Raw genomic sequence first — 13,129 nt, 5'->3', positions numbered from 1 at the left:
GATCACGCTACCAGATTTATCATTCTAAAAGGAGAAGGGGGGTTGGGATGATGGTTTTGTGCCAAATATGGTCACTGTGATAATAAAAAAACATAACACCTCTAAATTTTAAATTAGAAAACCCTTAATGGGGGCGCCTGGGTGGCTCAGTGGGTTAAGCCGCTGCCTTCGGCTCAGGTCATGATCTCGGGGTCCTGGGATCGAGTCCCGCATCGGGCTCTCTGCTCAGCAGGGGAGCCTGCTTCCTTCTCTCTCTCTCTCTCTCTGCCTGCCTCTCAGTGTACTTGTAATTTCTCTCTGTCAAATAAATAAATAAAATCTTTGAAAAAAAAAAAGAAAACCCTTAATGGTAGGACAAGAAGCCCATAAATGTGAAACTGAAAGATGACCACAGACAGAGAAGGGGACTGACAGTTTGATAAAACTCCCATAAAATCTTTCTGGTGAATAATTTTGAACTTGGTGGCTACTTCTGGCTTTCTAGCTTCCCCTAATGTTGATAATGTCATATCAAATGGCAAGGGTAGAAATAGAAAATGGGGTCTTCTAAAGAAAGAACCTAGGATTTGTTTTTCATTTGTACTAAACTTCCTTGTTCCAGTGCCAAAACAAAGGGAAAAAAACAAAACAAAACAAAAAAACCGACCTCCAAACTACAAACTAGAGAACACCGTCCCCTCACCCCTGGGGTGGAGACGGGGAGGGAAGCCCCCAGTCCCTCCCAGTCTGATAGAACCATCAGCAGAACTGGGGTACAGACGTCTGTGAGCTCGTCAGCTGCTGTGCTATGCTCCGCTGCTGTTTCTAATTCCCAGGCTATGGAGCGTGTCTAGCTCTGGGGGGTGGGGTCGGGCCCTCCCCGGGTTGACTCTTCCTCCAACGGGATCTGCATTTTCCATTTGCCGAGAGCCATCGCGCTTTGTGGATAGAAGCAGGAAGAGAGGCCGTGGCCCGGACATGCACATGGAGTTCCCCCCAACACACTGGCCCATTTGTGGCTGGTCACAGGCAGGGGGTGGGAGAAAGGGGACGAGCACCAAAACCCACAACTCACGTTGATTTCTATGCTGGGCAGGATGCTGCAGTATTTGGCTGCCACCAGCCCCTGGACTGACTTCTGATGAGTGCAGCTGGGACCCATGTATCTGGAGATTTCCATATTCAGTTTTTTTAGCCCATAATTTGCTACCCACTTGAGAACAAAGGAAAGAACTATTATCTTGGGTAATAGAGGCTTAAATGAATGATGGTCTGATTCATCTACTAAAACCCTGTGTCTGAAATCTGTCTCGTGCTTAAAATGGGAGGTTCTTAGGTCCTCACCAGGCATCCGTGGCTTGTGGATTCCTTCCCCGCACTGGGGAGAGAGGCACAGGAAATACGGGGAATGGGGAACGCAATTTACTGAGCATCTGCTACTTCTAAGTCTGGTGGACGTTCCTGGTTCCCCAGGATCTATTTCAAGCCTCTCCCACAAAATTCCAGTGGAAAGCCATAATTGGCCTGAAGTTCAGACTCTAAACCAATGAGGATAACCTGAGTCTCTTTGTCTCCATGAGAGATACAAGCATGGGCAGGATCACCGCCATCAAGCATGGCTCTGGCATTGGCCCCGTCAGAACCAAGCTCAGACATTTAAAGAAAGGCTGTGGGGAGAAAGACGGTCTACCTTCAGGATAGGAACAAGAAGGGGGATTTCTGTTGCTTGCAACCAAAAGACGGACGCCCCTAAGTGATCTACACAAAATATACTTCGATAGTCATCAATTCTATCAGAAAGGAACAACTGTCTTCATTTTTACAAATGAGGACACAGAGATGGAGGGTAGCTAAATGACTTGCCCAAGGTCCTCCAGCTAGGAAGTGGCAGGCTCAGGTTTCAAACGTGGGTCCACATAACTCTTTCCCCACCCGCCACATGACGCAGTCATTGGAAGCACATTTGCCCCCACTTCTAAGGACGTCCATCTTCCTAGAAGTGGAAGGTTGGTGGGAGGAATTATCGCCTGAGGGACACGTGCTGGTGCTGAGGACCTCGTACCTCTTGGCTTGAGCAAACTGTATCCTTCCTGGGCAACTGGATGGATGTGCTGACCCTTCGTATGCCCCTTCCTTGAGGGTACTTCTTGTATACGAAGCCTAGGAGAAACGGGGGGGTTATCCTGTATGCTGCCCCTCCCCCCACTCCCCTCCTCCTCCTCTTCCCACTTTGGCTTCCCTTTGCTTATTAATTTCTCTGTCCATCAAGTCAGCTGGAACATTCCTTAGGGGCAATTTGCTGAAGGGTAGAAGGGAGACTGTCGGGGGAAGCAGACGGTAGCCTCCCCTCTCCACACCTCCGTGAATCGTTACTAGAATTTGTACCATTTCGCAGTAATCAATGGTGGAGCCGTGGGGACCTGCGGACACTCATCTCCGCTCCCTTCTCAATTTCCCCATCAGCCTCAGAGTGCAGGACATGTCCTCTGATGGATGGGGGGTCGGTAGTGACAAGAATGTGCATGCCCCCTTCCCCCGGGCTGGGAGACCTGAGTGGCTTGAGGGTAGGCACTGCTGCCCATGTCCTGGGACAGCTGGAGAGGGTCTCCCTCCCACGGGGCCTGCTGACCCTACAGTTCCTACAGGGCGACGGAGCTGTTCAGACGTCTGTGTAGTCTCCAACTCACCCACGTTATTCCCCGATTCTGTATAAAAAAGGGAGAGAGAAGTCTCTGCTTCCCTCCGCGCGGTCTTCCTCCTCCGTTTTGCAGGACCTTCTCTCACAGGCCAGGCTGCAGCTAGGGGACAAGAGGCCTGTCGGCTGGAGCAGTCTCGTGGGGTCACGTGGCGACGCTGTCCAGCTTTGTCTTAGAGACCTGTCGATTCCAGCTCTGCTGCGCCCTCGAAACTGGGCGCCAAGATGGCTTTGAGGTCCTGTGGGACGACCCCAAGCCTTCTGGCCTCCCCGGGAGCAGCCGTAGCTGGAGTGGCCATTTACCCAGCACCGATGTATCCCAGGCGGGGTGCTAAGAGCTTTCTGGACGCCTGTCTCATTTTAGCCTCCCAGCGCCCCAGGTTACAGACGAGGTAAGAGGGGCTCAGAGTCCACCAGGGCAGAGCCAAGATTCTACCCAGGTCTTGCTGACTCCACCGCTCTGCTCGGGACCATTCGGCCAGGTCTCTGACCTTGGAAATAAGATACATGACCTTGGTGCTATGAGCTGAATACTTTAGGAAACATACTGATGCCGGTCACGACCAGCCGGCCCTGGTCATTATCCACAGCCCCTCTGGGCCTACATGTCTTTATCAGTAAAACAGGAAACGGAGAGATGAGCTGTCCCACGGGAGGAACTGTTGTAAGCTTTCGATGGGACAATCTTAGCCGAAGGGCTGGCCCGTGGTCAAGACTCAGGATCATCCATCACTTCAGTGACTCCTAACTCATTCCTCCTCCACCAGGTCTGCCGCCCCTCCCCCCACCAACCAGGAGCTCAGGGGCCACCGGGCCTCACCTGGTGGGACGCCTGCTCTGCCGCTGGGGGGCCGCCAAGTCAGAGTGTGCAGGGGGGAGCTCTTCTCTCTGTCGGGGTCATCTTTAAGGCTCTAGAAAACAGGTGATCTTTCCCGTCAGTGGCCTGGTCTCCGTGACAGGCCCAGACCGTGTGTAGCTTACTCCCATGGGGCTGCGTGTCCAGGAGGCTCTGTCCACACAGGCACTGTCCTCATTCAAAGAACTCACCAGGTTCCAGGAGCCAGCCCAGAGACCTTGCCTTCCCCGGACTTCCCAAATTCTGGGATGAAACCCCAGTCTCAACCGGGGAAGGGAGGGGCCGCTGGGAGCAGAATCTCGAACATGTTGGTCCTATCTCCTGCGGCACATGTACAGGAGGACTGCGGGTTTCGAGATTAAAAAAAAAAAAAAGTATAGGGGCGCCTGGGTGGCTCAGAGGGTTAAAGCCTCTGCCTTCAGCTCAGGTCATGAACCCAGGGTCCTGGGATTGAGCCCCGCATCAGGCTCTCAGCTCAGCAGGGAGCCTGCTTCCTCCCCCCTCTCTCTCTGCCTGCCTCTCTGCCTACTTGTGATCTCTCTCTGTCTCTGTCAAATAAATAAAATCTTACAAAAAAAAAAAATCATTGCTTTAAAAAAAAAAGTGTATGCATGTGCGGGGGGTGTGTGTATGTGTATTCATGCGTATGTGTGTGTGCACGTGTATGTGTTTAATAACAGCGAGGGAGGCATGCTAGGATGGCCGTGGGATTTGCCAGAATTATCTTCAGGTACCTGCCCTTCTTCCCGCTGGACCAGGATTTCGGGGCCTCCAGCATAATAAATAACCACTCAGGTAAGTTCTGTGGCCTATTGGGCAAGCCCGTTCTAAGGGGAGGAGTTCTTCCTCCCTGGGCACAAGGGAAAAGTGATGATGGTTGAACAAAATCACCCGGGGCCCTGGACCAGCTCACATGGCTGGGCGAGCTGTTGTGGAAAAGGCCTGGTTGCTGCCCCCCTAAGGGAGCCCCCAGTCCTGTATCCAGGCGGCTTTTTGGAGGCCTTGGTATGGCCTGAGCCTCTTCCTGCTGAACCAGCTCAGGAGGCAGCCCCCAAGACTCTCGGGTTTCATCCCAGAATTTGCCTCAGGGCTGGCTCCTGGGACCTGGAAGAGTTCTTTGAATGAGACGGGCGGTAAGCTACACGGGATCCGGACGGATTCCCTCTTCCTGCAGACGCACTGTGTTCACAAGGGCCTGTGGGTCAGTGACGTGCTGAAGGGCTCCGGATATCTGCCTGTCGGCTTCCAAGCACTGGAGTCGGGGTCCTCTGAGGTCCCTCTGATTTCTGCAGTGCGGTGGACATTTTACGCAGGACAGATGTGACAGGCTGTCATGGGAATAAGGCCGGAGCCAGCATGGGCCCACCTTCAGGGTCCTACGAGGCCCTGCCAAGCCTTAGGCAGCAGGAGCCCACTACATAGCCTTTGCCCCCGAAACCTCCTTCTGGATAAGCCCTCCTGCCTTACAGCCGTCAGATGTCTCCGTGAGTGCCAATTCCACGGAGTCCCGACTACCGGCCAGGGGGCAAAGCTGAGACAGCCAGGCAGAGTCAAAGGTGGATGGCAAAGAGGCCAGAGATGCCCCCAGGGCCGAGAAGCAGGTCCCCCAGAGGAGCTCCTCCCCCATAAGGTCAGGGCTGGAGGTACTCTGGGGACACTCACCCCCGAACACCCTGCCTCCACCCCTGCTGGGCTTGGGGTTTGGGGGCCAAAATTACAAAATTTCAAAATCTAGGAAAGACCAGGAGACAAGGTGGCAACAAAGTCCTCTGTGTGTAATTAGGGAGGGGAGTCAAACCATTCTGGCCACTGAGGCAGCGGCGGGTTTGGAGGAAAAGACTTTCTTGGGCTGACTTCTTTGCTTGAATAACTTCGGCTTTTCCTTCAGGAGAACTGCGCTTTCCAGTTCTTTTCCAGACTGTTTCTTCAGGGAAGACACCAGTAAGGCACACTGCACGGGGAGATTGGGAGGGTTAGCAGCACCCCGCCATGGTGTGCCTCCAAGCAGGTGACACCCCTCCATACACACACACCCCCCCCCCCACGCACACATACACACACAGCAGGAGAGACTGGGTCCACTGGGGCCTCTGGACTCCTCTTTCTTTCTTTCTTTTTTAAAGGTTTATTTATTTATTTGACAGACAGAGATCACAAGTAGGCAGAGAGGCAGGCAGAGCGGGGTGGGGGGTGGTGGTAAAGCAGGCTCCCCACCGAACGGGGAACCCAACGCGGGGCTCGATTCCAGAACTCTGGGATCATGACCTGAGCCGAAGGCAGAGGCTTTAACCCACTGAGCCACTCAGGCACCCCTCAACTCCTTTCTATCCCTAGAATGTCTCCTGGGGCTGTGAGCACTAGGGATCAATCCTGTTAATAATAAGCCCCATGTATTATTGGGACGCCTCAAGCACTGAGCTAGTGAATTCCCGGGGCTCTCAAACCCTCTTGCCAACAAGGCATGCAAACCCTGCTTTTAGGGCAAGGGCTATGTTAGCCCCATTTTACAGATGAGGAACTCAAAGCTCCAAGAGTTTAAGGGATGTGCCCAAGGCCACACTACTCATATGTAGAGGACCTTCCATTCAAACCCAGGTGTGTCTGGTTCCAAGACAGCTTTCCCTACTCAGACCCAGAGCCCGCCACCTACGCCCATCGGCTCCCCACATACCCTGGAGCCGATGTTGGCAGAATAACGTTTAACACTTGGTGTCTTTTGCCAACACGTTTCTCTACTGCCTGAAAGCGGCCCCAGGGACACTCCAAGCAAATGAAGTTTGTATGTTGAATGGAAATCACGTCCTAGGAAGGGTGGGTTGAACCGTTACTGCCCACTAACACTTTATAAATGTTTGTCGGATGAAGGAACAGACTCAGGTGCACTTGAGAAGGGTAAAAAAAAAAGCCCCAAAGGAGTGTCCCTCCAGGGAGGGCAGCTGGGGCATGGCTGGGGAGCCACAGAGGAGCCACGGAGGCCGTGGAGGGAGTGAACCCGAAGCTACGGCCCTGCCCTCCCAGGGGCTCACGCTGTGGCAGGGGGACGTCGCCCTGCAGTTGGCGGCAATGAAAATGCCGAGTCAGGCCGAGTCTCCTTCACGGGCTCTTCCTCCCTCTCCACCTTGACCGTGACCCCCTTCATGCTATGGGTCTACCACCATGGCTTGAACTGCTCCACAACCACCTCCAGCCCCTAACGTTTCCCCGTGTCTTAAGGACCCCCACTGGTCAGCTCCCAAGCCCCATAGACTCCCCTTTGTCCCAGGACCACCCTGCCGCATCGCGACAGGATCCTCTCCTGTTATCTCTCTCTCGGTCCATGGCAGCTCTGTCTACCAGGTCACCCAGCAAGGAGCTGGGAGCTACTCCAGAATTCTTCCTCCTTCCTCTTCCTCTTCCTTCCCATGCTTTCCATCGCCATAAATTTGGTCAATGCTCCCTTAAATGCTCTCATGTCCCTCTCCTCATGCCTGTTCTCACGGCTCCTGACACAACCTGGCTCCTTTCTACCCCTCTCATCTCGACAGCATTCTCTGAGGAAGTAACATTTTCGTGAGTCTTCAGTGATAAAGAACCACCTACGGGCGACCTTCGAGGGGACGGCAGGCACAGACGCCCCAAGTTGAGGAATGAGTTTTGGAATGAGCTCCCACATTCAAGGACCTCCAAGGAGGCAAGGATGCTAGCACACAGACCTTAACCATGGACTTGTAGGAAACTCCCATGTTTCACCCAAAGCCTTGGGTGTCAGTGGATCGAGACATGGGGAGGGAAGCAGATAGGGGATGAGTCGTGTCCCCCAGAAAAATGCATGGTAGTCCAAAACCCCTGTACACGTGAACGTGACCTTCCTTGGAAACGGGGTCTTTGTAAATGTAATGAAGATGTAAGTTAATGAGGTTATACTGGAGAAGGGTGTGCCCTTAATCCAAAAGGACTGGGATCCCTGCAGGAGAAGAGATGCAGACACACACAGGGGAGGGGAGCCCATTGAAGGTGGAGGCAGAGGGGGCGCCTGGGTGGCTCAGTGGGTTAAGCCTCTGCCTTCGGCTCAGGTCATGATCTCAGGGTCCTGGGATCCAGCCCTACACTGGGCTCTCTGCTTAGCAGGGGGCCTGCTTCCCCCCACCCCCTGCCTACCTCTCTGCCTACTCGTGATCTCTCTCTCTCTCCGTCAAACAAAGAAAGGTGGAGGCGGAACTGGGAGCTGTGTTGCCACCGCTAAGGTATGCCAAGGACTGCTGGTGACAAGGACTCTGTCCTTGACTAAACTTTAGTTGGTCTCCTCTGAGCACTCTTCTTGACTCAGCCTTGACTTGGGCCTACTAAACCAAGTTTTAGCAAAGAATCCCGTTAAGCCTGTTTGGCAAGAATCCCCCTACCCTTAATATCTAATTAAGCTCCTCTTAGTAAATTTCTGTCCACTGACCCTTTTGCTATATTGGCTATAAATCCTTAGCTATCTTGGCTGTATTCAGAGCTGAGTTCCCTCTCTCTCCTCTACTGTAGTGGTCTCAGATAAAGTCTTCCTTCCTATTTTTAACAAGCATTCAGTGCAATTTTTTTTAATTAAAAATTATTTTTTATAAACATATAATGTATTTTTATCCCCAGGGGTATAGGTCTGTGAATCGCCAGGTTTGCACACTTCACAGCACTCACCATAGCACACACCCTCCCCAATGTCCATAACCCAACCACCCTCCCTCCCCCCAGCAACCCTCAGTTTGTTTTGTGAGATTAAGAGTCACTTCTGGTTTGTCTCCCTCCCGATCCCATCTTGTTTCATTTATTATTTTCTTACCCCCCAAACCCAGTGCAATTTTTTAAAACACCAGCCAGCACCAAAACACCAGTCAGCACCGAAACACCAGCCAGCACCAGAAGCTTGAAAGGGGTAAGGAGGGATTCTCCCCAGAGCCCTCAGAGGGAGCACGGCCTCTCTGACACCTCGAGTTTAGACTTCTGGCATCCGAAACTGAGAGGACAGATCTCTCTTGCTTTAAGCTGCCTCGTTTGTGGTCCTTTATACGGCAGCCCCAAGACACTACTAGAGAAGGGCAGTCATTTGCTCCACATCTAAGGCCTACCTTCTGGGAGTAGTTGAAAGCCTTTTCCTTCTCAGACATGATGGCGTTGATGTCATCGCTTTCGAAAATACCTAGACACAAAGCACACCGTGAGCCTGGAGAAGGCGTGTAGATCCCAGCAAGCATCCACGTCTGTACACAGCAGGGTTGTGTGGAGGTGACCTGAGCTGATCAGCCCTACCCCACGCCATCCGGTGGTGGAGGCGACGGGCAGGTATAGCGCCGCTCCCAGCAGGGGCGCTGGCCCAGCCAACCTCTCACCCAGAGGAAGGATGAATTCAGAGCAATGGTCCTGCTAGTCCAGTGAATAAAAATACCCACCTTTCTGTTATTTGAAGTATCTAGTGTCTGTAGGGAATACTGCCTTCTTATTTGAGAGGGACTGGACTGCAATGACTAAGAAGACAGCTTCTGAGGTTGGCCTGCCTGTGTTCAACTCCTGGTTCCACCTCTTACTACCTGTGTGTTTTGGGCTCTTTGTCTCAGCTTTCTCATCTGTAAAATGGGGATAATAGTAACCCACTTCATAGGGTTATCGCGAGGCACGAATAACAATATATGTAACACGCTTGGAACCATGTCTGGCATGTGATAACTGTTGTAGACAGTGTGCTGTTGTTAGTAATAGTCACCAACGATAACTTGAATGTGTATGTCTAGCACTTGCCACGGGGAGAGCGGGGTAACAGGGGCCGCAGAGTTCCGGCCCTAGCTACGCCACTAATTTTATAAGCACCGGTAACTCATGTCCCTGGGAGTCATTTCTTCATTTGTAAATCAGAGAGGGTGGAATGTACTAGTGCGTCCTGAACCTCAGTCTCTGTTGTATCCCAACAACGTAGGGGAACTTCACCATTTCCCCTTACCTGCATAGCACCTAAACCATTATCTCCTTTATATGTATTTTACCAAGTTACTTAAAATCATATGTATTATTGGCGTATGTGAGTTTCATGATACAACATAAACGACTGGACTTTTGCATATACTGTGAAATGATCACGATAATGTCTATCTAACATTTTTTAAGACTTTTTTTTAAGATTTTTAATTTATTTATTCGATAGAGATCACAAGTAGGCAGAGAGGCAGGCAGAGAGAGAGAGGAGGAAGCAGGCTTCCCGCCACGCAGAGAGCCCGACGCGGGGCTCGATCCCAGGACCCTGGGATCATGACCTGAGCTGAAGTTAGAGGCTTAACCCACTGAGTCACCCAGGCGCCCCTCTACCTAACATATTTAAAAGTATATTTAAAAAAAGAAAACTTAAGGGGGACTGGGTGGCTCAGTGGACTAAGCATCTGATTTTTTTTTTTTTAAGATTTTATTTATTTATTTAAGAGAGAGAGGCAGTGAGAGAGAGCATGAGAGAGGAGAAGGTCAGAAGGAGAAGCAGACACCCGTGGAGCTGGGAGCCCGATGCGGGACTCAATCCCAGGACGCCGGGATCATGACCTGAGCTGAAGGCAGTCGCCCAACCAACTGAGCCACCCAGGCATCCCAAGTTAGCACTTTTTAATGAAATGTTAAAATAATCAAATAACTACTTAGGGAAGAAAAAAAAAAAAACCAACAACCTTTTTCTCTATCCTCCTAGATTTCTCCAACTGGGCAAATAAAACTGACAAAGACAGATTAACAAGGGAAAAACAGAATATATTAACCTGGGCAGCATGCACACAGGCAGGAGAAACTCAGCAATTCAGAAGGTATGATTGGAAGTTGGGGCCTATGTGGTGTCTTAGCCAAGGACAGCTTGGGGCACCAGGGTGGCTCAGCTGGTTAGGCATCTGCGTTCAGCTCAGGGTCCTGAGCTGAATTCAGCTCGAGTCCTGCATCAGGCTCCCTGCTCAGTGGGGAGTCTGCTTTTCCCTCTACCCTTCCTCCCTTATCGTGATCTCTCTCTCTCTCAAATAAATAAAATCTTTAAAAAACAACAACAACAAGGGGCACCTGAGTGGCTCAGTGGGTTAAGCCTCTGCCTTCAGCTCAGGTCATGATCCCGGGGTCCTGGGATCGAGTCCCGCATCGGGCTCTCTGCTCAGGGGGAAGCCTGCTTCCTCCTCTCTCTCTGCCTGCCTCTCTGCCTACTTGTGATCTCTGCCAAATAAATAAATAAAATCTTTAAATAAACAAGTAAATAAATAAAATAATTTAAAGTAGGTTTACTTTTTTTTTTACTTTAAAAAATCATGGTAAAATATTCTTAACATAAAATGGACCATATGAACCCCCCCTTTTTTTTGAAGATTTATTTATTTATTTTAGAGAGAGAGAGAGAGAGAGAGAGCACGAGCAGGAGGGGCAGAGGGGGCGGGAGAGAGAATCTCACGCTGATCCCGTGCTAAGCGTGGAGCCCAAGGCGGGGCTTGATCTCACAACCCTGAGATCAGGACTTGAGCAGGAACCTAGAGTGAGATGTTTAACCGACGGTGCGACCCAGGCGGCCCCCATTTGAACCATGTTTGAAGTGTGCAATTCAGTGCCATTAAGTACGGTCACATCATGGTGTGGCCCTCACCACCACCCGTCTCCAGAATGGGAACTCTGGAGATTTCCGAGTGGGGTTTTTCCCGTGCCCCTCGTCTGGAACACATCTACCCTCGCGCACCTGTGTCTCCAAACCAGTGGAAGCGTCCCGCAGTAGCCTGGGTGACCTCCCGGTAGGCGGCGGCTGTGTCAGTGCGGCTGGCATAGTGGGCCGGGGGCGTGAGGTCCATCTGAGGCTCGCCCACGTAGAAGAGACACACGTTCAGCTGGAGGTCGCAGCCCCCACAGGCCTCAGCCATGTAGGCGCTGAGCAGGGGCTGTGGGGGGAAGAGAGGGCAGGAGGGACCCCGTGGCTGAGGGCTCCTGAGGGGCTGCTCTCAGGTCCGAGGAGCCTAATCCTCTTTCCTCGGGTCCCGTGGGCTGCTCTAATATGTGGTGCCGAGGAAAGAAAGGTATCTGGGGTTGGACAATTAATAGGGCATGGCTGGGGAGCGGACCCGAGAGCCTTCCAGAAGCATGGACATCTCCCAGGAGCTTGCGAGGAAGGCAGACTCTCAGGTCCCAGGCCAGGCCTTCCAAACAGGATCTGCGTCTTAACAACAACCCCAGGTAGCCCTTCTGCACATTGACGTCTAGTTTGGAGAATCGGGCTGGAGAAATCTATTGCTAGGCATCCACCGAGGGGAAGATTCGGGGTCACAAAGGATGCCCAGGACAAGGCCTCCTCACCATGTCCTGGTCAGGGATGCCCCCCGTGAAGAGGTAGATGCCCTGGGACTGGTATTTGTCTTTGTCCTTGAAGTCCACTTCCACAGCCTTCCGCAGGGCGCTGAGGACATTCCGGCTTCCCTGACACCGCAGGCTCAGTGCCCACCTGGGAGGCAAGGCGGGCCAGCTGAGGGGGGCCAGCTGAGGAGGCCAGCTGAGCGGGGCCAGCCCGAGGCCCCAGGGGGGAGGGTGGGGATTCTGCCAGAGAGAGGGACAGAGCCAATAGCACCACAGAGGCTGTCCTCAGACACAGCAGGAGCAGTCTCAGTCAGTCACCTACCGCCAGGCACTTTGTAGGTTTTCGTGGCTCACGGCAACCATCTCAGGCCTCCAGCTTTCAATGGTACTTCCAAATCTTGGGAGGGAAGGAAAAAGGACATGCTCTTAAGGGAGAGATTTATCCATGCTACGCCCCAGGTTTTTGGGGTTCCCAACTGTTAGGGGGACAAAATTCTGATTACACCCCGAAATGTTAGGGGTGTCACTGGCCTGGGCCAGCCACAAGACTTCCTTGCGAGCCATGATGTGTCACAGCACATTTGCAGTGCGAACAGAGCTGGGGGTCTCAAGACTCAGGGCCAGGAATAGCTCCAGCCAGATTTCTGACTTCCCCACCCCTCAAAGGAGGGAGTCATTGGCCCATTTTAAATTCCCCTAGAACTGATTCAGCTGCACAACTCAGTTTTGTTTTTTTTTTTACTGTCTGTACTATAGTTTTTTGTTTGTTTTTTAAGACTTTACATATTTATTTGAGAGCGAGCATGCACACGAGCCAGGGAAGGCAAAGAGAACAGGGAGAGGGAGAATCAGATCTCTGCTGAGCAGGGAGCCCGACGTGGGGCTCGATCCCAGGACCCTGGGATCACGACCTGAGCTAAAGTCAGATGCTTAACTGACTGAGCCACCTAGGCGCCCCTATAGTTCTTAATTAATTAAAAAACAAAAACAAAAACAAAAAAACCCGCATCATCTCACTTCCCTATGAGATAGAATTTAAATCCTTGAAAAGAGGACTGATCCTCTTTACCAAAGAAAGGGTGTTCCCTCTCTGGCTCAAGATGAATTCGCCCACCTGGCCTTCTGAGACTCTGCCCACAGATACCTCCTGCCCCACTGTCTCTGCACATGTTAAAGTCTGTCCATTCTTTTTTTTTTTTTTTTTTAAGATTTTATTTATTTATTTGACAGAGAGAGATCACAAGTAGGCAAAGAGGCAGGCAGAGAGAGAGGAGGAAGCAGGCTCCCCGCGGAGCAGA

The 13,129-nt window shown here is 51.8% G+C and overlaps 1 protein-coding gene across 6 annotated transcripts in view; it reads right to left on the bottom strand.

Moving 5' to 3' along the window:
• Positions 1-13,129, bottom strand: part of VWA3A (von Willebrand factor A domain containing 3A) — a 51,348-nt gene that overhangs the window by 4,484 nt on the left and 33,735 nt on the right. For 3 of the 6 annotated variants that reach the window (XM_059415096.1, XM_059415095.1, XM_059415094.1), the window contains 9 exons: positions 12,154-12,228; positions 11,835-11,979; positions 11,227-11,422; positions 8,618-8,688; positions 5,329-5,481; positions 3,495-3,585; positions 2,667-2,777; positions 2,042-2,139; positions 1,055-1,192 (listed from right to left, as the gene is read on the bottom strand). In XM_059415096.1, coding sequence (XP_059271079.1) covers positions 1,055-1,192; positions 2,042-2,139; positions 2,667-2,777; positions 3,495-3,585; positions 5,329-5,481; positions 8,618-8,688; positions 11,227-11,422; positions 11,835-11,979; positions 12,154-12,228 — 1,078 coding nt within the window. The remainder of the gene's footprint in view (positions 1-1,054; positions 1,193-2,041; positions 2,140-2,666; positions 2,778-3,494; positions 3,586-5,328; positions 5,482-8,617; positions 8,689-11,226; positions 11,423-11,834; positions 11,980-12,153; positions 12,229-13,129) is intronic. The other 3 variants (XM_059415097.1, XM_059415099.1, XM_059415098.1) reach the window with 3 other exon arrangements.

This window comes from Mustela nigripes, chromosome 11 (assembly GCF_022355385.1).
Source record: "Mustela nigripes isolate SB6536 chromosome 11, MUSNIG.SB6536, whole genome shotgun sequence".
Classification (NCBI taxonomy): domain Eukaryota; kingdom Metazoa; phylum Chordata; class Mammalia; order Carnivora; family Mustelidae; genus Mustela; species Mustela nigripes.
The sequence above is the reverse complement of the archived record's forward strand: the minus strand, read 5'-3'. Positions and strand labels throughout refer to the sequence as shown.